Source organism: Coregonus lavaretus, assembly GCF_964263955.1.
Source record: "Coregonus lavaretus genome assembly, contig: HAP1_SCAFFOLD_6192, whole genome shotgun sequence".
In the NCBI taxonomy this organism is placed as follows: Eukaryota; Metazoa; Chordata; class Actinopteri; order Salmoniformes; family Salmonidae; genus Coregonus; species Coregonus lavaretus.
This window is the reverse complement of record NW_028160811.1, coordinates 2196-28041: the sequence shown is the minus strand read 5'-3', so window position 1 is coordinate 28041 and position 25846 is coordinate 2196. Positions and strand designations below refer to the sequence as shown.

The 25846-nt window shown below is 44.5% G+C and overlaps 1 protein-coding gene across 1 annotated transcript in view; it reads left to right on the top strand.

The window, feature by feature from the left end:
* LOC311121427 (retinoic acid receptor RXR-alpha-A-like) overlaps positions 1 to 24227 on the top strand; it is a gene marked incomplete at its 3' end in the record, with an annotated part of 29656 nt that extends 5429 nt beyond the window's left edge. Inside the window, exons 2-4 of the mRNA XM_084195920.1 lie at positions 19283 to 19439; positions 20258 to 20437; positions 24058 to 24227. Of these exons, the coding sequence (XP_084052046.1) occupies positions 19283 to 19439; positions 20258 to 20437; positions 24058 to 24227 (507 nt within the window). The remainder of the gene's footprint in view (positions 1 to 19282; positions 19440 to 20257; positions 20438 to 24057) is intronic.
* Positions 24228 to 25846: the final 1619 nt, after the last annotated feature.

Here is a 25846-nt window from a genome sequence, read left to right as displayed (position 1 = left end):
CTTTAGCATTATTATTTTATAGTATGAAGAATACAATTGAACATAGCTGAGTAAAATAGAAAGGATATTGTCTCCAAATGATTTCTGAGGGAGTGCACACATGCGGCTATTCTGTGTTGAGTGGTTAACAAAGAAACATGTCCTCCTATATGCTTAATTAAGAGTTATTTATGCAACTTTAGTTATTCAACTTGTGCGCGGAAGTTGATTTTGTCCCCCCACACCAGACGCGATCAGGACACGCAAGTTGAAATATCAAAACAAACTCTGAACCAATTATATTAATTTCAGGACAGGTCGAAAAGCGTAGACCTCAGTTCATCTTTCAATCACCCACGTGGGTAGATGCTCCTAAAAACCAATGAGGAGATGGGAGAGGCAGGACTTGCAGCGCGTTGAGCATCACAAATAGAACCAAGTTCTATTTTAGCACCTGGCCACGCAGACGCTCGTTGACGCGTGTGAGCAGTGTGGGTGCAATGATTGAATAATATGTACAGTGAGGGAAAAAAGTATTTGATCCCCTGCTGATTTTGTACGTTTGCCCACTGACAAAGGCATGATCAGTCTATAATTTTAATGGTAGGTTTATTTGAACAGTGAGAGACAGAATAACAACAAAAAAATCCAGAAAAACGCATGTCAAAAATGTTATAAATTGATTTGCATTTTAATGAGGGAAATAAGTATTTGACCCCTCTGCAAAACATGACTTAGTACTTGGTGGCAAAACCCTTGTTGGTAATCACAGATGTCAGACGTTTCTTGTAGTTGGCCACCAGGTTTGCACACATCTCAGGAGGGATTTTGCCTATGACCCAAAGAACACCATCCCCACCGTCAAACATGGAGGTGGAAACATTATGCTTTGGGGGTGTTTTTCTGCTAAGGGGACAGGACAACTTCATCGCATTAAAGGGACGATGGACGGGGCCATGTACCGTCAAATCTTGGGTGAGAACCTCCTTCCCTCAGTTATGTTTTTAATATGCAAGCATAGGCAACACGTCCATAAGGCTAGGAAAGCTTTTCCTAAAGTAAATTGAATTAAATTGCCAAAATTATATAGCTTAATTAGCCTACTCCTGTCTATACAGAAATAAATAAAATAATTCAAAAATGGCTACTAAAGCATGATTTAGCAACAGAGGATCATTAGCTTATTAAAAAATAAATAAGTTGTGGGTTGTTTTAAATCGTATTGTCTACAGTCGGAAGGAAAGGCAGCGCACGCAATTTGGGCAGATTGTTGTTGAGTTGCGACTGTCTGTCTGTGAAAAGTAGAGAGGCCAAGTCAGTTGTATCGCAATATTTTAAAATACAATCGCGGGAAAACCGTTTTGAAAGCAAATGGTTATTGCTGTAAAGAGAAGACAATGAAAACACATCTGTCTTTCAGTTATCAAAATTCTCCATTTAATTGAGCGAACAACAGTATAGCCTATCTTATTGGTACCAGTGGAGAGCATCGGCAATATCCCTGGTGAGTGCGCACTGCGCATATTCACTATTTATCATTGTTGGTTGGGTCAGTGCTACTTAAACGTTTTTTACAATAATTTCCTCCTCCAGTTTAGATGGACGTCATATTCTATTTGTGTCCCTTGTAGGCCTATTATATGGACATCGTTGTTTTTATTGATATGTTTGTCAGTGTCAGCAGAGTAGGCTACCCTGTTATTTGTCTATTAAAAAATATTCTGCTAATGTCTCCAGTCATATAAAGTGTAGTAGAATTGCATGAAATGTGTTTATAAAAGGCCACATTTTTCCGATGCAAAGAATCAAGAAACGTATCTGGTGTAGCCTAGGCCTACTCTACGCTAAACGAGCTCAGCCATGCGTTGAACGGTCTTTTTTTGCGAACAGTGATTGAGTTATATTATTAGCCGAAATTATACTATCCAATGTACTCATCATTGCATTAGGAATAGAAGGCTATCTTACATAAGTCTACAAATGTGATGATGCATAGAATGCTTTATTATATAGGTGCATTTTTATAGTGAAAATTAGCTTCTCCAAACTTGAAACTCACACGCTGTCTATGTATGCCAGGTTTTAAAGTGGATTAATGTGCTTGCTTTTAAGAATTTAGCAAATAATATAGCAGCACGAGAAAGCTGGGATCGTCTTTTAAATAGTGGCCAGTCAAAACTCTGTTTTCACATGCGATTGCGCAATGACTGGGCTTATAAGAACACATTTCACTAGGCTCTGTAGGCTACATTTGGAGTTATTTGGCCACTTTAGTGGCTCGTATCTCCCGAGTGGCGCAGTGGTCTAAGGCACTGCATCGCAGTGCTAGCTGTGCCACTAGAGATCCTGGTTCGAATCCAGGCTCTGTCGTAGCCGGCAGTGACCGGGAGACCCATGGGGCGGCGCACAATTGGTCCAGGGTAGGGGAGGGAATGGCCGGCAGGGATGTAGCTCAGTTGGTAGAGCATGGCGTTTGCAACGCCAGGGTTGTGGGTTTGATTCCCACGGGGGGCCAGTATGTAAAAATAATGTATGCACTCACTAACTGTAAGTCGCTCTGGATAAGAGCGTCTGCTAAATGACTAAAATGTAAATGTAGTTGTGATGCAAACCTTATCAAAACATATAGGCCTTTGGGCTAGGCTACATAATGTGTGCGACTATGAATTGAAAAAGTTGCAAAAAAACGGCATGTGCTGGGCATCTTTCACAAGTGATAATATATAATTCACAAGCGATAATATTGTCACCCATCAGACTACTCTTAATTAAATCTTGTCTTCACATATACTAAATAATATATGTGTGAAATTAGTTTTGATTTAGAATGGACCATTATCATGCACCTGATGGAACAGCGGCAGGACAAAAAAATACATGTAATCTATGCACTTAAATAGCGGATGGAGGACACTTTTCCCACGGTTCATTTTCATGCCAGCCAGGTAGGCTATACTCCGGTTGTTAAGCGAAGCAATGTGCTTAATATTAGGAAAGTTGAAAAATAAATACACTACATGATCACACCTGCTCCTCGAATATCTCATTCCAAAATCATGGGCGTTGATATGGAGTTCGTCACCCCTTTGCTGCTATAACAGCCTCCACTCTTCTCGGAAGGCTTTCCACTAGATGTTGGAACATTGCTGCGGGGACTTGGTTCCATTCAGCCACAAGAGCATTAGTGTGTTCGGCCACTGATGTTGGGCGATTAGGCCTGGCTCACAGACGGCGTTCCAATTCATCCCAAAGGTGTTCGATGGGGTTGAGGTCAGGGCTCTGTGCAGGCCAGTCAAGTTCTTCCACACCGATCTCAACAAGCCATTTCTGTATGGACCTCGCTTTGTGCACGGTGGCATTGTCACGCTGAAACTGGAAAGGACCTTCCCAAACTGTTGCCACAAAGTTGGAAGCACAGAATCATCTAGAATGTCATTGTATGCTGTAGCGTTAAGATTTCCCTTCACTGGAACTAAGGGGCCTAGCCCGAACCATGAAAAACAGCCCCAGGCCATTATTCCTCCTCCACCAAACTATGCATTCGGGCAGGTAGCGTTGTCCTGGCATCCGCCAAACCCAGATTTGTCCGTCGGACTGCCAGATGGTGAAGTGTGGAATCTCATTTCATGAAGCTCCCGACGAACAGTTATTGTGCTGATGTTGCTTCCAGAGGCAGTTTGGAACTCGGTAGTGGTGTTGCAACCGGGGACAGACGATTTTTACACGCTTCAGCATTTGGCGGTCCCGTTCTGTGAGCTTGTGTGGCCTACCACTTCGCGGCTGAGCCGTTGTTGCTCCTAGACATTTCCATTTCACAATAACAACACTTACAGCTGACCGGGGAAGCTCTAGCAGGGCAGAAATTTGACGAACTGACTTGTTGTAAAGGTGGCATCCTATGACGGTGCCACGTTGAAAGTCAATGAGCTCTTCAGTAAGGCCATTCTACTGCCGATGTTTGTCAGTAAAGATTGCATGGCTGTGTGTTCAATTTTATACACCTATCACCAACAGGTGTGGATGAAATAGCAGAATCCACTAAATTTGAAGGGGTGTGCACATACTTTTGTATATATATAGTGTATAATAGGCCTAGCTTATAGAAAGCTGATGGGATCCTTCTCTTTTTTAATTTCTAAAATTAGCCCACCCAACTACCTCATCCCCATATTGTTATTTATTTTGCTAATTTGCACCCCAGTATCTCTATTTGCACATCATCTTTTGCACATCTATTATTCCAGTGTTAATACGAAATTGTAACTATTTTGCACTATGGCCTATTTATTGCCTTACCTCCATAACTTACTACATTCGCATACACTGTATATATATTTTCTGTTTGTATTTTTGACTTTATGTTTTGTTTACCCCATATGTAATTCTGTGTTTTTTTTTTTATCACACTGCTTTGCTTTATCTTGGCCAGGTCGCAGTTGTAAATGAGAACTTGTTCTCAACTGGCTTACCTGGTTAAATAAAAATTAAATAAAATTAATAGAGGCCATCAAAACTCTGTTTTCTCACGCAATTGCTTAGCCTATAGAAATGTTGCGCAACATGAATTTGCATTGATGTCAGAGTAATTAGAGGGACAATAGATCACTGAGTACCAGGCCATTAGTGACTGGCAGTTCGCAAGTTTGGTAGGCTACTAATGACCATCAGCAGCATCAGAGTACGGTTTTGGAGAAGCCTAATTACCGTGACTAAACGGTCACGTGGAATTTGACTGCGGTCATGACTCGTCACCATAATAGTCCTAGTCCAGACTGGGGCTTTTAACCCTGAAAAAATGTAGTTTCATTCTTTGTGTTTAGTCATCCCTAGTATCTCTACAGTTGATAGAGGAACATATTTTACCCATTTCAAGAAACTAGGCTTATGTCGCACATCACTACTTCCCAGGAGAGGCATTTGAAAGTTTGTTATTTTTAATCAAAATGTGTTTATTTTCTTCAGAAATGCCTTCTGGAACATGTGAGCTTTCATGTGCCTTAATAACAAACTTGTATGCCATCTGTAAATACGAATATACAATTGTTAAATTACAAGCCTAGTTGGTTTAGCCATGATTGGCTGAGATAATGGATGGGGGCTGGACATGCCGAGAGATGAGTTCAGATTGGTCTGCCATGTAGCATGCTTCTGTCAAAACATGAGCTGCTCAGTATGTGTTTATATTACTGTCTACTGCAGCTTTTAAAAAAAAGATCTCATGAAGAACTGAAAAAGTTTTGCTACTGCTCTCAACATTGCTGCCCTGAAGTTAATAGCGCTATCGACAAAGCTCAGTGGGAAAAAGTTGTGATGGACTACTTTCTGGAGGATGATCATGCCATGCTGACTCTGAAAATGAATCAGACAATGAGGAAATCCCTGATTTAGGTAAAAACATTTTCATTGAACCAGACATTGTAGAGCCTTCTGATGACAATGCTGGGGAAGAAAAGGTGTCCATTGTCACGGAAGAAGTTGACCGAGTTTTTAAATCAATGGAATGCCCGGTGGATGCAGAGAGATGATTGCCAAGTGCGGAGAGTCCAAAAAGAGAACACCAAAAGAAGGCTGTTTTATAAAACACCTTGGCATCCATGACAAGAAAGGGAGAAGCGTTCATCCATGTAAGAGAGTCTAACTAGCTACATTTTCAGATATTATATGTTTCTAATTTGGTCAGAAAGTCGTTTTCATTGCAAGTTAAAGTGTAGTGTTAGCTAACTAGCGAATGTTAGCTGGCTGGCTTGCTAGCTAACGTTACGTGTATGATCTGTGTAGGAATATTATTCATATCTCAGAAAGCGGTGGTCCTCTGTAGCTCAGCTGGTAGAGCACGGCGCTTGTAACGCCAAGGTAGTGGGTTCGTTCCCCGGGACCACCCATACACAAAAAATGTATGCACACATGACTGTAAGTCGCTTTGGATAAAAGCGTCTGCTAAATGGCATATTATTATTATTATTATTATTAAAGCCATTTGCCTTGCTAGTTGTAGTATAATGTTAGCTAGCTAGCTAACATTGAACCTAGTTGGTTAGCTTTAGCTACTTGCAGATTCATGCATGGGTGTATTGCCGCTTTCAAAACTACTGCGATCTGAAAAATACGAGGTCAAATCAGGACGTCAGTGATCTTCAGGTCGGAAAGTCGGAGCTCTAGAAAGAGGCCAGAGTTCCCGAGTTGGAATTCTGAGTTGGATGACCATTCAAATAGATTTTTCCCAGTTGGAGCTTGTTTTTTTTCCAGAGTTCCCAGTTATTTTTAAAGTGGCATTAGAGTTGGGATTATGGTTAATTGTTTAGCTAGCTAGCTACATGTCTAAAGAAATGATTCCACTATGCAAGTAACAATTTCACTGTACTGTTTACACCTTCTGTATCCTGTGCATGTGGCAAATAAACGTTGATTTTATTTGATATAGTGTGTGTTTACCAGAGACTGTAATGTGAAGAACAACATGACCTGCACAAAGCCAGATTAGGATATAGGCCAAGGATTAGATAAAGTGTATTTTTACAACTACTTTTTACTACTATTTTCACCACTTTTAGTTTTGAAATCTTTGGTTGTTTACTACACTGTGAATCCTTAAAGAGATGGGTGGCTTAAGAGGGTATGAACGAAGCTGAATGCGTGTAGACAAAGAAGAGCTATCCAGTAGGTGTACCAAAACATTCACGGCCATTTTCTCAAAAGTGGGGTTACAAGTTTATCAACTTTCAAAGCAGAATTACTTTCCCTCAACTGCAGTGCATGATATACAATTTTCTAGCTCGGAGTCTCTACTTTTATCCAATGTAAAAAAAAACACCATTTCAAATGTTGCTACATAGGACCGAATCCAGTTGGTGGGTCACAAATATAGAAGCAAGGACAAATTGGACTGAGAGACCAACTGAATCATCAGAGGACTGTCCTTCAATTATACTTATTGGGTTTATTTCATTCTAGGATTAGCAGTTATTTCAAACACATGACTTGGTATTGCATTAGCTGAGGGAACACTGAATAGCACCGGATTCCTTTGTGAGTTGTCATGACAGTATTCATCGCTTTAACCCCCATAATACATGGCTTTAATTACAGAAGTGTTGGTTTGGTGCTAATTCAATATGACACTGGTGCAAGATCATTCCATCCATATTTCCCTTGTTGCCTACAGTACTGTTCTCATTCAGATTGACCTTGTGGAAAGTATTGTCTGCTCCGGACCAATTTAATTCCATCACACAACTCCCAATTATCCTCCTGACCCTGTAACTTGTTCCAGTGAAGTTGGTGGCCATTTTGTTCTGTAAGCCTGAAGGCCCATGGAAATTGTCATCTCTTCATCATATGTGACTTCTATGTTGAAAGGTTAACCAGGCTCTTTAGTTTGGAAATGTGAAAACAGTCAGTGTCAACTGCATCTGACTCTAGCTCTCTCCCCCATATGATTTTCTCATCAGTCAGTGATTGTCAGGGACTGGGCTTTGGTTTAGAGTTGCAGACAATTTTGAAATGACTATCCTCCTCATCATATCTAACAAGCAGGTCCAACAAATGAACACATCACTTCATAATGTCGCTATTATGTGGTTTATAATTTGATTGTTATTCGAGATTATGATGTTATTTATTGGTTCATGATTAAGATAGAGATAACTTTGTGATTTGAAGTATCATTTGGTTGATTATTATGCCGTAAATCTGTTATGAAGTAGGGCCTGGATTGGTTGCCAATATGAGAGTACACAGTGGCAGAATACATGACCACTGTGACTGACCCAAACTTAAGGAAAGCTTTCACTATGTACAGACTCAGTGAGCATAGCCTTGCTATTGAGAAAGGCCGCCATAGGCAGACCTGGCTCTCAAAAGAAGACAGGCTACAGTTGAAGTCGGAAGTTTACATACACTTAGGTTGGAGTCATTAAAACTTGTTTTTCAACCACTCCACAAATGTGTTGTTAACAAACTATAGTTTTGGCAAGTCGGTTAGGACATCTACTTTCTGCATGACACAAGGAATTTTTCCAACAATTGTTTAAAGACAGATTATTTCACTTATAATTAACTCAATCACAATTCCAGTGGGTCAGAAGTTTACATACACTAAGTTGACTGTGCCTTTAAACAGCTTGGAAAATTCCAGAAAATGATGTAATGGCTTTAGAAGCTTCTGATAGGCTAATTGACATAATTTTAGTCAATTGGAGGTGTACCTGTGGATGTATTTCAAGGCCTACCGTCAAACTCAGTGCCTCTTTGCTTGACATCATGGGGAAATCAAAAGAAATCCGCCAAGACCTCAGAAAACAAATTGTAGACCTCCACAAGTCTGGTTCATCCTTGGGAGCAATTTCCAAACGCCTGAAGGTACCACGTTCATCTGTACAAACAATAGTACGCAAGTATAAACACCATGGGACCACGCAGCCATCATACCGCTCAGGAGGGAGACGCGTTCTGTCTCCTAGAGATGAACGTACTTTGGTGCAAAAAGTGCAAATCAATCCCAGAACAACAGCAAAGGACCTTGTGAAGATACTGGAGGAAACAGGTCCTCAGGACTTTGAACGGCCCCTCAAACCGCGGGCTCAGTTTCCGGCAGGGCAGGCGGAGGGGCAGATTCCGGGTCGAGAGCCAGACCCGATCCCCCGGTACAAAGACGGGGGCCTCACTGCGGTGGCGGTCAGCGTTGGCCTTCTGATGACGCACAGCGCGTTGGCGGTGAATGTGGGCAGCAGCATCCCACGTCTCCTCCGCGCGCCGAAACCAGTCATCCACCGCAAGAGCCTCGGTCTGGCTCTGGAGCCACGGTGCCAGAACCGGTTGGTAACCTAGAACACACTGGAAAGGCGTTAGGTTAGTGGAGGAGTGGCGGAGAGAGTTCTGGGCATATTCTGCCCATGGCAAGAACACCGACCACTCCCCCAGCCGGTCCTGGCAGTAGGACCGCAGGAACCTACCCACGTCCTGATTTACCCGTTCCACCTGCCCATTACTCTCGGGGTGGAACCCAGAGGTCAGGCTGACCGAGACGCCCAGCCGTTCCATGAACGCCTTCCAGATCTTGGACGTGAACTGGGGACCTCGGTCAGACACTATATCCTCTGGTACCCCGTAGTGCCGGAAGACGTGTGTAAACAGGGCCTCCGCATTTTGCAGAGCCGTGGGGAGACGGGGCAGAGGAAGGAGGTGGCAGGCTTTAGAAAAGCGGTCCACAACGACCAGGATGGTGGTGTTACCTTGGGAGAGGGGAAGATCAGTTAGAAAATCAACACTTAGGTGAGACCATGGTCGTTGTGGAACTGGTAAAGGTTGTAACTTACCAGCTGGGAGGTGCCTAGGTGCCTTACTCTGGGCACACACTGAGCAGGAGGAGACATACACTCTCACGTCCTTAGCCAAGGTAGGCCACCAGTATTTTCCGGTCTGGCAGCGCACTGTACGGCCGATACCTGGGTGACCAGAGGAGGGTGATGTGTGTGCCCAGTAGATCAGAGGATCACGGATAAGAGCAGGCACGTACTGTAGCCCATCTGGACACTGAGGTGGAGAGGGATCCGTGCGTAATGCCTGCTCTATATCCGCGTCCATCGCCCATACTACCGACGCAACAATGCAGGAGGCCGGCAGTATGAAGGTGTTGTCGCTGGGCCTCTCCTCTGTGTCATACAGCCGGGACAGTGCGTCTGCCTTCACGTTCTTCGTACCCGGGATGTATGATAGAGTGAAATCAAACCGGGTGAAGAATAGGGCCCACCTGGCCTGGCGAGGAGTCAGCCTCCTCGCTGCCCGGATGTACTCGAGGTTACAATGGTCCGTCCAGACGAGGAAAGGGTGTTTCGCCCCCTCGAGCCAGGGGCGGAGCTTGGGTGGCGTACCCGAGCGTTGAGACAGGACAGCTCCTATCCCAACCTCGGAAGCATCCACCTCCACTACAAATGGTAGTGATGAATCGGGGTGGGCCAGTACTGGGGCTGAGGTGAATAGACCCCGCAGTTTGCTGAAGGCCAGGTCAGCCTCAGCAGACCAGCGGAGCCGGGACGGCCCACCCTTCAACAGGGAGTTAATGGGAGCTGCGACCTAGCCAAAGCCCCGGATAAATCTCCGATAGTATTTGGCAAAGCCAAAGAAGCGCTGCACCTCCTTAACCGTGGTTGGAGTCGGCCAATTACGCACGGCTGAAATGCGATCTCCCTCCATCTCCACACCTGAGGTGGGAATGCGGTATCCAAGGAACGAGATGGACTGCTGGAAAAACATACACTTCTCTGCCTTAGCATAAAGGTCATTTTCCAACAGTCGGCCAACACCTTGCGAACCAGGGACACATGCTCGGCGCGCAGCGGAATACACCAGGATGTTATCGATGTAGACCACTACACCGCGACCAAGCATGTCCCGAAACACCTAGTTCACAAAGGACTGGAAAACTGAGGGAGCATTCATCAAACCATAGGGCATCACCAGGTATTCATAATGCCCTGTGGTTGTGCTGAATGCTGTCTTCCACTCATCTCCTTCTCGGATACGTAACAGGTTGTACGCACTCCTGAGATCTAATTTGGTGAAGAAGCACGCCCCATGCATTGATTCAATCACTGAAGGAATGAGGGGGAGAGGATAACTAAATCTTATCGTCTCCCTGTTCAGTGGTTGATAATCAATGCACAGGCGCAGACCTCTGTCCTTCTTCACAAAGAAGAAACTTGATGAGGCGGGTGAAGTGGAGGGACGTATATACCCCTGGCTCAGGGACTCTGTGATATATGACTCCATAGCCACCGTTTCAGCCTGTGACGGGGTATATATGACTCCTGGGAGGTACAGCGTCTACCCGAAGGTTTATCGCGCAATCCCCCGCCCGATGACGTGGTAACTTAGTCGCCTGCGTTTTAGAGAACGCTTGCGCCAGATCGAGGTATTCAGGGGGAAGGCGCACGGTGGAGGTACTGTCTGGACTTTCCACCGTGGTTGCACCTACGGAAACACCTAGACACCTACCCTGACACTCTCGCGACCACCCCGTGAGAACCCTTGGGTTGATGCCCTGTCCATAAAGTTCCCAGCTGCGCCTGAATCGACTAGCGCCTTACATTGGGGACTACCATGTGCTCAGGAAAGGAGATGTGTATTTTACAGTTCGCAGCAGAGGGCTCTGAACGAGTGTGGGTGTTCGATACCTGTGGTGATACGAGAGTGCCCTGCCTGCCGCCTCCAAACCCAGAAGAGCGTTGACGAAAACGTGTGGTGAAATGTCCCTTCGTGCCACCAGTGTGGCACTGGCGCTGTCGTCCTCCGCTCTCTCGGCTAGCGGTTCCACCCATTTCCATCGGTTCTGGATCCGAGTCGGCCAGAATGGAAACGGGCAGACCTCCTCCAGGACGTCCTCTGGTTGCCAGCAGGTTGTCCAAACGAATGGCCATGTCCACCAGTTGCGAGAAGGACAACATGGTGTCATGGCAGGCTATCTCCCGTCGGACGTCCTCTTGCAGATGGCCCCGGAAATGGTCGATCAGGGCCTGCTCGTTCCACCCGGACCCAGCTGCGCAGTCCTCGTCCCCTGCCTCAGGTGGACCAGCCGCTCGCCCACCTCTCGACCCTCGGGCGGGTGATCGAAGACCGCCCGGAAGAGGCGAGCGAACTCCACGTGTTGGCCCACTCCAGGGCTTTCCCCGAGAGGCAGGAGACGAGGGCGGACACCCTCTCCCGCTCCGACGGGACCGGCCGGATGCTGGAAAAGTAGAGCTCCAGTTGGAGAAGGAATCCTTGGCACAGCGCCGCTGTCCCGTCGAACTCCCGTGGTCAGGATATCTGGATCCCTCCGGGTGCTGGGGTGTAGGTGGCGGGATCCGGTTGGCCAGCTGGTCTCGACGGATCGGGCTCTCTCCTCTCCAGGCGTTGGACGACCTGAAGAACCCAATCCATCGCTTCACCCAAGCTAGCTAGCATTCACGACTCCAGGCATGCGCGTCTCTCCCGCTGACTCCATAGCGGGTGGGTGATTCTGTGATGAGGTGGTGTTGAAGGAGTCAGGCGCAGGAGGGTAAATCACAGAATAACAGGTTTTAATCCGCAAAATACAGGTTTACGCAGAAATGCGTCAAACACACTCCAGGGCACAAATCAGGCACACTGGAAAATACAAGGCACACAGGAAAATTCTCCCGTTGATACAAAATACACAAGCTCCACTGAGCTTCACTAACCTCCACAATAAACAATCACCCACACAGACAAGGAAACAGAGGGAACACTTATACAATTACTAATGAGGGATAAGGACCAGGTGTGTGTGATTGAAGACAAGACAAATGGAGTGATGATAAATGGATCGGCAGTAGCTAGTAAGCCGGTGACGCCGAAACCTGCCCGAACAAGGAGGGGAGGCAGCCTCGGCGGAAGTCGTGACAATATCCACAGTAAAACGAGTCCTATATCGACATAACCTGAAAGGCCGCGCGGCAAGGAAGAAGCTACTGCTCCAAAACCGCCATAAAAAAGCCAGACTACGGTTTGCAACTGCACATGGGGACAAAGATCGTACTTTTTGGAGAAATGTCCTCTGGTCTGATGAAACAAAAATAGAACTGTTTGGCCATAATGACCATCATTATGTTTGGAGGAAAAAGGGGGTGCTTGCAAGCCGAAGAACACCATCCAAACCGTGAAGCACGGGGGTGGCAGCATCAGGCTGTGGGGATGCTTTCCTGCAGGAGGGACTGGTGCACTTCACAAAATAAATGGCATCATGAGGAAGGAAAATGATGTGGATATATCTCAAGACATCAGTCAGGAAGTTAAAGCTTGGTCGCAAATGGGTCTTCCAAATGGACAATAACCCCAAGCATACTTCCAAAGTTGTGGCAAAATGGCTTAAGGACAACAAAGTCAACGTAATGGAGTGGCCATCACAAAGCCCTGACCTCAATCCTATAGAACATTTGTGGGCAGAACTGAAAAAGCGTGTGCGAGCAAGGAGGCCTACAAACCTGACACAGTTACACCAGCTCTGTCAGGAGGAATGGGTCCAAATTCACCCAACTTATTGTGGGAAGCTTGTGAAAGGCTACCCAAAACGTTTGACCCACGTTAAACAATTTAAAGGCAATGCTACCAAATACTAATTGAGTGTATGTAAACTTCTGACCCACTGGGAATGTGATGAAAAAAATAAAAGCTGAAATAAATCATTCTCTCTTCTATTATTCTGACATTTCACATTCTTAAAATAAAGTGGTGATCCTAACTGACCTAAGACAGTGAATTTTTACTAGGATTAAATGTCAGGAATTGTGAAAAACTGAGTTGAAATGGATTTGGCTAAGGTGTATGTGAACTTCCGACTTCAACTGTATGTGCACACTGCTCACAAAATGAGATGGAAACTGAGCTGCACTTCCTAACCTCCTGCCAAATGTATGACCATATTAGAGACACATATTTCCCTCAGATTACACAGACACACAAAGAATTTGAAAACAAATCCAATTTTGATAAACTCTCATATCTATTGGGTGAAATACCATCACAGCAGCAAGATTTGTGACCTGTTGCCACAAGAAAAGGGCAACCAGTGAAGAACAAACACCATTGTAAATACAACCCATATTTATGTTTATTTATTTTCCCTTTTGTACTTTTAACTATTTGCACATCGTTACAACACTGTATATAGATAAATGTCTTTATTCTTTTGGAACTTTTGTGAGTAATGTTTATTGTTCATTTTTTAATTGTTTATTTCACTTTTGTTTATTATCTATTTCACTTGCTTTGGCAATGTAAACATATGCTTCCCATGCCAATAAAGCCCTTTGAATTGAATTGAGGCAGAGAGAGATAGGCAGAGAGAGAGGGGTAGAGAGGAAGAGAGAGAGAGGGGGAGAGAGAGAGAGGCAGCGAGAAAGAGGGAGAAAGAGGCGAGAGAGGCAGAAAGAAAAAGAGAGAGAGAGAGAGTTAGAGAGAGGGAGCGGTGTGAGAAAAGTGTGAGTCTGTAGCAGCATTGGGAAAGCTGCTCAGTCAGCAGTACACTGGATAGTGCCAGCCCACAGGAGGAGGCCATGTCCCCTATGATAACAAGCCTGACTAACACACATCTGATACTGCCACACTGAGGTGAGACACCAGCAGGAGGCCTGAGTGTCTATTCTCTAGTCCATGTTACAATGCTCTCTCCATTACATTCTCATAACAACATTATGCTGATAGACTGCAGCACAGTTTTTGACATCTGGAACGTTCTGTTGATAAAACACAGGCACTATCATATTCATCGTAGCAGTATACATCAAAGTATAGTGTGTGTGAGTGTGTATGTGTTAGACAGGTGTCCTTCTGAGTTGTAACACGGCAGTAATTGATCCCAAAGGGTGACTTACTGTTAGCATTCCTTATATGCCTCTGGAGAGGTTAGAGATGCACACCTCCTGTGTGAAACCCTACCCTCATATCTGTTGATAGCTTGTCAAGATTAGATGTTGATGATCCTGCTGACAACAAATATTACTGACACATATTATTGTTGGGGAGAAAGAGTCCAGGTTGTATGTGATGATAAGGTTGTTTGTTGTTTCCAACAGGAAATGAGGTCAGAGGTCACAGGTTGTATTGGGGTTATCAGAAGGTTAGATCACTGACTTCACACCTTTGACTGTTCCCTACGGGTTGGTGGTTAAGCGTTGTTGTCTGTCAGACTGAGATTTGTCTCTATTTGAATCCAGTGTCCACTTCCTCAGCTTTGGCCACCTTTTGTTTTGGGGTTTTAGCCTTGCAAATTAGAAAAGGTATTAATACCAAACATCAAACAGTTGATCGCTCACTAGCAGGTCTTACTTCAGAGAGGAATCCAGTTTTCTAGTGGAAAGAAAATTTCAGGATTCAAATATAATATTTTGTTCCTGACAATGGCTTTCTGCACTTATTCAAGTTTTGTGTTCAACATTTATAATGGGTGGTGTTATGAAAAAATAATGTAAGCCTCATAACTTCTACTCAGTAAAAGGTGCCCTTGAACTGTTAGATGCAGAAGTTACACTTGGGGGTTGAGCATTGAGAAGTGGTGCAGTAGGATTTGATTTATTCCTTTGATGTGTCTTCATGAGCAAAGTCTGTGCCCGAGACTCAGTGAAACAAACTAAGCCAGTCTTAAGCAGGGGCCTCTAATGTCTCCCCTGTTCTTGTCTACTCTTTTCTAGGACTGTGTGTAAGTATCATTATATCATATTACTGGTTATATACTGTAATAGACAAAAAGCATTCTAGTAGTTAGGAGTCATGCTATTTGTGTAAATGGGTTATTTTCACTGTAGAGGCATGCGTACATAGTGTATTTGATTGTGGCGTTGAAACAACTTAGACTCTCCCAATCCCACTATAAATAGAAATGTTGTTACATCACAGTGAGCACACTGTCAACTGCTGTTTTACATTTCCATTAGTTTTTTCCCCTATGAAGATCACCAGCACACACTGGAGTGTCACGGTCGTTGAGAGACGGGTCAGACCAAGGTGCAGCGTGGTATGCAAACATGTTTAATTGACTGAATACACACTGACAAAACAACAAAAAGGCAACGAAGGCTATACACAAACAAGCCAAACTCACCGAAACACAAACAAGATCCCACAACCCAGGCAGGAAAACTGGCTGCCTAAGTATGATCCCCAATCAGAGACAACGAGCGACAGCTGCCTCTGATTGGGAATCACACCCGGCCAAACATAGAAATACAAATATAGAATGTCCACATAGAAATACACACACATGATATTCACACCCTGACCAAACTACCTCGAGAATAACAGTCTCTCCAGGTCAGGGCGTGACATGGAGGGATGGAGGGAGCGAGATCAGTTCCATGTGGAATGTAACAGTCTGGAGCACTCTAACACCTCAGCTGTGCTCGAGGCACTGATCGAATGTCCCTTACCACCCATTACATTAGAGCATTTACTGGGCGAGCAGTATAGCCACACCTTACACTATAACACACACCTGCTATGGCCACAGAGTTCCAAATGCTTCAGTAACACAACTCTCTCTCCCCTCTCTTTCTCTGTCTCTGTTCTGAGTCACTGGACTGGCTGAGTGTGCTTTTTCATGGCTCATGCTCCATTCTTCTCTCCTCTCATCTGTGGGTCTATGTTCCCTCATAGTAAACCAGACTGTATTGGTTCTGATTCAAACACAGGGTATTGTCTGAACTTTTCAACAGTCCCCTTCTTACAGTAAGAGAGCATTCAGCAATCTCGCAAATGTTCCATAAAACCACAGACAAACATTTCACTAGTGTTTGCCTGAGAACATAAGCCATTGACAAACCGACACCATCAGACACTAGGGCTGTGATGATACCAGTATCGTAATATTTTTTCCATGGCAAAAATAAACACCAAACTCTTAGCTCCTTTAAAAAAGAGCTGTATGTAAAATATTGGGTGCTATTGGAACATAAATGTGACTCTGGATGACAACGTAATGATATTTGTTTCCAACATTAGGGCTGTTTTCCTAAAGAAGTTAAATCCGCTTCGTATTTAGTTTCCTTGCCACAATACTAATGAGTATCGTGATACTGGTATCGTCCCAGCCCTATCAGACACCCAGAAGGGGTAATGATTAGTGACGGGGGAAAAAATCGATACAGTTACATATCGGGATATTATTTTTGATGATATATCGTATCACATCGTTTTGACAATATCGCAACATTAGTTGGCTGTACCTGCGCCAAATCTCCAGTGTTTTGCCTTCATAGTTTGTTCTCCATCTTCTTTTTAAATAGGGAACCAATTTTGTTTTTAGCACTTTTATTTCCATGACTGATCAAAACTCATTTTCTCGAGGCTCTCTCTTGTCTCTCTGCAGCAGACATATGGTGAGAAATATGTTTGGAACATCGAATTGCAATAAAATCACAGTATCGAATCACAATACATATAGAACCTTGAGAATCACAATGCATATCGCATCGTCACCTAAGTATCGTGATAATATTATATCGTGAGGTCCTTAGCAATTCCCAGCCCTAGTAATAAGGATCATCCAGAGATTTTCCCCAGCGATGGGGGACTCCACACACACAGCTTGTCTGGTTGTTCCCCCCTCTTGGGGGGGTTTGCATGTATGTGTGGTGGTGGTGGGGAGGGGGGTTGTATTCTATTTACAGACCCAGGACTGAGCCCCTTTAATCCCCCCACCATCCCTGCACTGCCCTGGGCAAGAGAGAAGCACTAGAGAGCGAGAGACCCCCAGCCCACCCCGGCATGGAGAGTAGTGTAACTGTGGACAGATTGAGTTGCAGGTTCACTGAAAATAGATTTGGAGAGGAATGGTATGTTCTGTCAGACAGCTATTGGGTTTGATAGGGACAATATCAGACGAGTAGACAGGCTCTTTTGTGCTGCAATGGAAAAGGGTAAACTGAGGTAAGAACTCAAGATTGTGCGTGCTTGTGTGTCTAGAGTGTGTGCGTGTGTGTTTATAAACCACAGATGTGCTCACAGTTTCATGTTGCATGAGAAAATACGGCACTCAGTCATCAATTGCTATTTTCTGACAGTCCGTATGAACACACTGACAGTCTGTATAAATGTAGTGTATAATTGAATGATGGCACTACACATAACGTCTTCAATGTCATCTATTGTCTTTGTAGCATAAGCTCAATAATACACATGATATCAATTTCTATAGCATTGAGTTTCTGCTGCAATATACACTATAAGACAATTATCAAATAAATCAGATTTTCTGCCAAGAAAGAAGTCAGTCCCCAATCAGATTGCATGTGTGTTTGTAGATGCGTGTGCACATGTGAACAGTATGTGTGACGAGGCTTTGGTAGTTGCTGCCCCTCATTTGAGCCCTGGTGTGGGGGTGGCCTGTGTACAGTGCAGATATAATAAAGTGGGTGTGTGCTGCCTGTCCACATATCTACATGTGTATGCCCTGTGGCCTTGAGCTGTAAGGATTCCATATGTCAGAGAGAAAGGGGATATGTTTGTCTTTGTGTATAGTTAATGTGTAAACGGTATACTAATGTACCCTGACAGAGCTTTGGAAACACAGCTGAAGGTTAGAAAGGCTAGCTGAACTGTAGTGTCATGTTATTTTCATCATTATGTCTTGTATACAACATGTTTCTTTCATCTTCTTCTCTCTCAGCCTATAAACAATGTATGTGCCTTTGCTCTGTTAGCGTACAGCTTACAGTAACTCAATGAAGATATATGCTAGCTAGCTTGGACCCACAGTACCTCAGTCTAGCAAGCAGTCTAGCAAGTCTCCCCCCAGTCTGCAACACTCATGTCAACACCAGGATAGGTGTTGATTGAGAGAGGATGGCATTGTTGTTGTTAAAGAAATACATCACTTGGTAATACCACGGTAATATCACCATGAAAATAATTAGCACATTCAGTCCCTTTCATTTACATTTTTTCCAAAGTGAATTATTTGTAATTTTGGGGTTTATTTGGGTCAATTTAACATCATAGTTTTAGAGCATGCTGAAAGAGACATGGCTTCTAAAAAATTTATTTTTCCATTGCTGTACTGATGGTTGGCTATCCAGTGATTATTGTTGTGGAGTAATTTAGCCAAAGCATGCCCTTCTTAGTAACTCTAGTAACTCCAGTGATAACAGCAGAGTTGGGCTGATTAGTGTCTCGTAGCGCTCCCTGCGAGGCTACACAGTGCGAGAGGGTGTTTTCACATGAACGTTATCAGAGCTGTTACACAGCAGAGCTAAGAGCACTTTCTCTTGCTAAAACCAATGCTGGCTCTTTATTCTTCTGCACTGCTACATTTTGCATTTAAGTTATGCTAGCTCTGAGCATTTGGAGGCCAGGGGGGGGGGGTTGTTGGGAGTATGAATTAAAGAACTCCTGGGTTTTAGTGGTGCAGGATCCAGCAGCGACAGGTTTTAGATCTGAAACACAGGCAGGGGAGTGGAGGGAGGAGGCCTGCTAGGCTGCGACTGGAACTACTGCCCAGCTGTAGTTAGCATTAACCCTCCCAATCAGCTTATCTGCATGGATACATACTCAGCCATAGCCATTTCTTTTTGCTGTGTGGCTCAAAACGGAGTTCTGCTCTCCCTATACCAGATCTTACTGTCATCATTATTTTGCTGAACAACAGAGCTGCCCCTGGTTGATGACGTTAAGTAACCACACTTCATCACATTTTCTGTTTCACATTTCTGTGTAATCTGATGAAGCGTGCGTGTGTCTATGACATGCTGAGTGTCAGTGTCAGAACGGCGTTGTGACCTGTCTGTGGTTGTGTTTGTATGTGTTGATGTTCCAGCTGAACTCCCAGATGAACTCGGTCAGCAGCTCGGAGGACATCAAGCCCCCGCTGGGTCTCAACGGGGTGATGAAGGTGCCCGCCCAGCCCTCACAAGGGTGCACGCCCCTCTCCCTCACCAAACATATCTGTGCCATCTGCGGGGACCGCTCGTCAGGTAGGTGCCCTAAGGTTACATGCACACACATACCCAAACACACACACAAACCGCTGACACATCTATGCCATCTGTAGGGACTGCGACACTACCATGGTCATCACCATTTCACGTGAGTCCCCCACACACACACAAACACACACACACATTCATCACACACACATCACACACACACACACACACACTCATCACACACACTCATCACACACACACTCACTGAAAGGCTGACTAATACACCATATATACTGTACTACTTAACCCAGCTAAGAGGAAGTATAAGGCAAGTATATGACTGTGGAGGACGGCTCATAATAATGTTTGGAATAATGGAGTGGAATGGCTGGAATAGAGTGAATGGAATGGTACTGAAAACCATGTGTTTCACACCATTCCATTCACTCCATTCTGGCCATTATTATGAGCTGTCCTCCCCTCAGCAGCCTCCACTGGTCTACGAGGAATGAAAGTGTCTGTGGTGTCTGCAGCATCAGAGATAGGAAGTTACTCAGTTTTACTCCACTGCACTTTCCCTCATATCAGAGAGGATGTGGAGGAGATGGTTAATATCAGACAGAACTCTACTTGGTCACTGATCTTCAGAAACCCTGTTCATCAGGACAGAACTGTCAATGTCAGAACATAGTAATATACATTACACTTATAGTCACCATTTTCACCCCTCTGTTATTGCCCAAACAGTATGTAATCAAGTTCAAGAAGTTGATGATGTGTGTGAAGTGTGTCTTAAATGTCTGTTCATGGCCACTCTATGTACTTTTTAAAGTGAAACTCAGTGAAGATTACCTGTCTTTCCTCAGGTAAACACTATGGAGTGTATAGCTGCGAGGGCTGTAAAGGCTTCTTCAAGAGAACAGTGCGGAAGGACCTGACCTATACCTGCCGCGACAACAAGGACTGTCTGATCGACAAGCGCCAGCGCAACCGCTGTCAGTACTGCCGCTACCAGAAATGTCTGGCCTGTGGAATGAAGAGAGAAGGTACAGCACATGCCGTTGAGGATAAAGACCCATTTACCCTCTCTCTCTCTCTCTCTCTCTCTCTGTCTATCTCTCTCTCTCTCTGTGTCTATCTCTCTCTCTCTCTCTCTGTCTATCTCTCTCTCTCTCTCTCTGTCTATCTCTCTCTCTCTGTCTCTCTCTCTCTCTGTCTATCTCTCTCTCTCTCTGTCTATCTCTCTCTCTCTCTGTCTATCTCTCTCTCTCTCTGTCTATCTCTCTCTCTCTCTGTCTATCTCTCTCTGTCTATCTCTCTCTCTCTCTGTCTATCTCTCTCTCTCTATCTATCTCTCTCTCTATCCCTCTCTCTCTGTCTCTGTCTATCTCTCTCTCTCTCTCTCTGTCTATCTCTCTGTCTATCTCTCTCTCTCTCTGTCTATCTCTCTGTCTATCTCTCTCTCTATCTCTCTCTGTCTATCTCTCTCTGTCTATCTCTCTCTCTCTGTCTATCTCTCTCTCTCTGTCTATCTCTCTCTCTCTGTCTATCTCTCTCTCTGTCTATCTCTCTCTCTCTGTATATCTCTCTCTGTCTATCTCTCTCTATCTCTCTCTCTCTCTGTATCTCTCTCTCTCTGTATATCTCTCTCTGTCTATCTCTCTTTGTCTATCTCTCCCTCTGTCTATCTCTCTCTCTCTCTCTCTGTCTATCTCTCTCTCTCTGTCTATCTATCTCTCTCTCTGTCTATCTCTCTCTATCTATCTCTCTCTATCTCTGTCTATCTCTCTCTCTCTCTGTCTATCTCTCTCTCTCTGTCTATCTCTCTCTCTCTGTCTATCTCTCTCTCTCTGTCTATCTCTGTCTATCTCTCTCTCTATCTCTCTCTCTCTCTCTGTATATCTCTCTCTCTGTATCTCTCTCTCTCTCTCTGTCTATCTCTCTCTCTATCTCTCTCTCTCTCTCTGTATATCTCTCTCTCTGTCTATCTCTCTCTCTCTGTCTATCTCTCTCTGTCTATCTCTCTCTCTCTGTCTATCTCTCTCTCTCTGTCTATCTCTCTCTGTCTATCTCTCTCTCTCTGTCTATCTCTCTCTCTCTGTCTATCTCTCTCCATCTGTCTCTCTCTGTCTCTCTCTCTCTCTGTCTATCTCTCTGTCTATCTCTCTCTGTCTCTCTCTCTCTCTATCTATCTCTCTGTCTCTCTGTCTCTCTCTCTATCTATCTCTCTCTGTCTCCCTCTCTCTCTGTCTATCTCTCTGTCTCCCTCTCTCTCTGTCTATCTTTATCTCTCTATCTCTCTCTGTCTATCTTTATCTCTATCTCTGTCTCTCTCTCTCTCTCTATCTCTCTCTATCTCTCTCTCTATCTCTGTCTATCTTTATCTCTCTCTCTCTCTGTCTCTCTCTCTCTCTCTCTCTCACACACGCACACACACACAAGAACCCTCTGTGTCAGTCGTGTCAGTGTTAATCGTTTGGCTCCTCATGTAGAGATCTTGGATTGTGTTGAGATCACTTGTGTGATAGTGAGAGCTCCACTCATCCGCTCTTCATTACTACTGAATGAGGAGCACTAGTTGCAGAGGACTCGCAGTCAGAATTACTGACTTCCTCAGAGGTGCTCAGCATTGAAATGAGAGGCTAATGGTTATCCAGATCAGGGCTCTTTCATTGACAAGACTTTAGCTTGAGAATGGTTCAGTGATTGTTAGCATTCACAGGCAGACCTATTCATGATTTCAGATTTCCCTTGAAGAACAGTGATTTACCACAAGGGAGGGTAGGAGAAGAAGGGGGGGGATGGGAAAGAGAGAGAGAAAAAAGAGAGAGAGGAAGAGAGAGTGGAGGGAGATAGAGAGCGGAGAGAGAGAGAGCACAAGCTGTTGCCATCAAGAGGTAGTTTTAGCACTTCATAAGAGAGGAGGACATTAATACTCTTAGCACACGTCTCCATCAGAACAGCGGCATCACTATCTACGGTGAAGTTTTGCTTTGCAATACTATTTTAACTCCCATGTTCAGTCATTAAATATTATGGCTTTAGAGACACAATGTGGTATTCCAGTTATTCAGGGACATAATCTGAAGCACACAATCCAGTTCCATATCAGAAATCACTTTATGTTATTCTAGGATCAGCTTTCCCTATTTTGAATCGTTAACCACCACACCATGCAAAAACAATACAAAACTGATCTAGCATGAACAGAAAGATATCACACATCATTAGCCTTCAGCCCGGTGTTCAGTTGTTCAGCCCCACCTTTAACCAATGAGTATCAGACGCAGAACAAAACGAAAGCAGAGGAAAAGAGAAAACAAGAGTCTAGGATAAGGACATTCTGAGAGCTTTTCTTTCCCGGGCTAATTTGTCTTGACCTCAAGAGTCACCCCTCCCCCCTCCTGATCATCCCCCCATCCCTCCCTCCCTCCCCTATTTACTCTTATTTATATCATCATGGGGCTCAACCTCTGTTCAAGGATATGATCATTTACTGCCTTTCACCTCACTGTGCTGCCTAAGCCCCCCTGTACCCTGAGGCAGGGGGAGAGCACGGCAGCGGTAGTCCAAAAGGCTGAGCGAATCCAAAGAAAAACTGGATTAAATGAATTGATGCTCTCCCAGTCAGGGGAAGGGGGAAATAAAGCTAACATGATTTCAGCCCTCCTCACCTCTCTCTGACTCCAGCGCAACTATTCTACCCTTGGGTTGACCTCCACTGCCAGACAGCAGCTCCTCTAAAATGGGGCCCCTCGTCCCCTCCTCGTCTCCCCGGTCTCCCCGGTCTCCCCTTCCCAGAACCCCCACCCCTGTGATTCAGCACTTGGATAGAAACAAGAGAAGGAAAAAGGAAGAAAAGAGAGAATATGAAGTGTCTTTGTCTGTGTGTAGACGTGTGGATGTGTGTCTGAGGGAGTGTTTATGTTTATTGGGGAATCTAGAAGGGAAAATAGGGAGAGACCCAGAGTCAGTGCAGAGCAACCACTTCCCCATGAACACACACACCTCTCCCAAATCCTCTGAGGGTGGAGGTGCGGTTTGGCCTGCCTCGGCCACAGTGAGCCTCTGTGTCTGCTCAGCACACAAACCACTTCCTGTGTCTCCCTGCCAAGCCAATTACATAGCAGATCCAAAAGGGCCCTGCTTTACCCAGAGACTTAGTGAGACTGTTATTTACTGGACAGAATATAAACCATATTGGACAAAGTCCCCATTTTAATGTGTGTGCTCCAGTCAGTGTCTCAAAGCCATTCTGTCACAGTGTCTGTGGTGAACATGCAGGGTGTAAATGAGGACTGACATCCCATACATTATTAATGTGTCAATATATGATGGCCATGAAAGGTGCTTGTTGTTTGTTATTGTGCTCTAGATAAACCCAGCTCCCTGATATCAGACAGCTGAAGAGGGGGTCCTTGTATGAAGTGATATATGGATGTTGTGTTTACACAGTACTGTATTTCCTTTCATGTCTCTATTCATGTCTCCTGTAATTATTGGGACTGTTTAACTCTGTCTTTATATCAGAGCATGTTATAATAATGGTACACAAACATTATTTACATATGTACACACACACACACACAACACACGCATAAACACCGCACACACTAGACAACACCGCAGCAGCAGTAGTGACCGGAACCAGTTTTGTTACACTCAGCCGTCCAGGAGGAGCGCCAGCGGGCCAAAGAACGCAGTGAGAACGAGGTGGAGTCCACCAGCAGCGTCAACGAGGACATGCCTGTGGAGAAGGTCCTCGAGGCAGAGCTCGCTGTGGAACCCAAGACAGAGACCTACATCGAGACCAACCTGGGCATGCCATCCAACTCGGTGAGTCACTACACTGTACTGTATGGCTCTCTGTCCTGGAGAGCAGGAGCCGTTTACACACTCACATATGTAGAAGCACACCAACACACTTATCCACATATGTACATGCACACGCACCAGAGTATGTCAGCGGAGTTGAGTGGTCGGAAATCCCGCTCATCACTCATGGAGCGGTGCTTACACACCGCTCTGGTGCTCCACATCCTTTCCAACCACTCCGCTATAAACCGCTCCGCGATCACAGGAAAAAAAACTGCCGCTCTTAAATCCATTCATGAAATCACAATTTAACCAACACCCATCTATTTTTGTGACTACCTGGACCTACCATTTGGTTTTGAAGAATTGAAACCAAACGATATGTATTTGAATGAAAAGTAATTGAATAAACATGAAAAGGTGAATGTAAGAAGCGCTCATCATTTCAAATAGGTTACATGTCCTCTGTAGCTCAATTGGTAGAGCATGGCGCTTGTAACGCCAGGGTAGTGGGTTCGATCCCCGGGACCACCCATACGTAAAAATGTATGCACACATGACTGTAAGTCGCTTTGCTAAATGGCATATTATTATTATTATTATTATTATTATTATTTAAACAGCATAAAAACACTGTAAATAGGTCAGGAGCCAGACAGGAAGCCTAAGAAGGAACGAAAATGAATAATTTAGGCTATATTGCATTATTTCAAGGCTATAGCCTACAAAGAAATACATTGTGAAGCATTTGCGAGTGCGACACAATAGGGTGGTAGAGACATAAAGGGCTCAGCATTTAAACAACATTTTGTTGTGTTAAATCATTATAGTCTATAAATTGCGCATATAGGCTGTGACTTAGAATGAAATACAAATTAAACTGAAAAATGCCTTATTAGGCTCAGTGCCTAATAATTTTTTAGAAACACGAGTTTGGCCAGAGTCTGTGGCTTCAGCCTCATGCGATGGTGCCTGAAGAGCAGGCCAACAGCGGAGAATATCATATCCGCGCTTGCAGAGCCACTGGGGATGCTAAACACCCTTCGGGCCACTCTTGCAAGGCTGGGCAGAGATGCAGAGTTTTATTTTTCTATAGGTAGTCCGAAAGGTTTTTAGGCAAAATAACCCAGTCAAAACGGAAAGCTCCTTGAAAGTGGGAATATGCCAAGCCTATTGGGCCAAAATCAATTATGACCTATTGTATAGATAATAAAACAAAAATGCACAAAACTATTAAGAGATCTGATTTTTGGTTTATAAATACTTTGCTACAATGACACACTTCCTTTATTTTAGCATGTGCACGTAGTAAGTAAACCAGCATGCTTTTGGGATATGTGTCTTTTCAGATTCCACTGATTATTTAGTTGTGGACACTACATCCCCACACTCCCTCTCTTGCTCTTAGTCCTCATCTTTGTAACTCACCTTGATTTAGCACCTGTGTGTTTTATCAGTTTCTTTATGAAAATATTTAGCCACCTCCATGACGTTAGCTAAAGCGAGGGGCAATAGCAGCACACAAGTAGACTACAAATGCATGCTGGGCCAGGCATGCCCTGAGCTACTGGAGCGAAATTGGAGCGGGCTAGAAGGCTGACGCTCCAGCCTTTGGGAAACTCGCTCCACGCTCCAGTGAA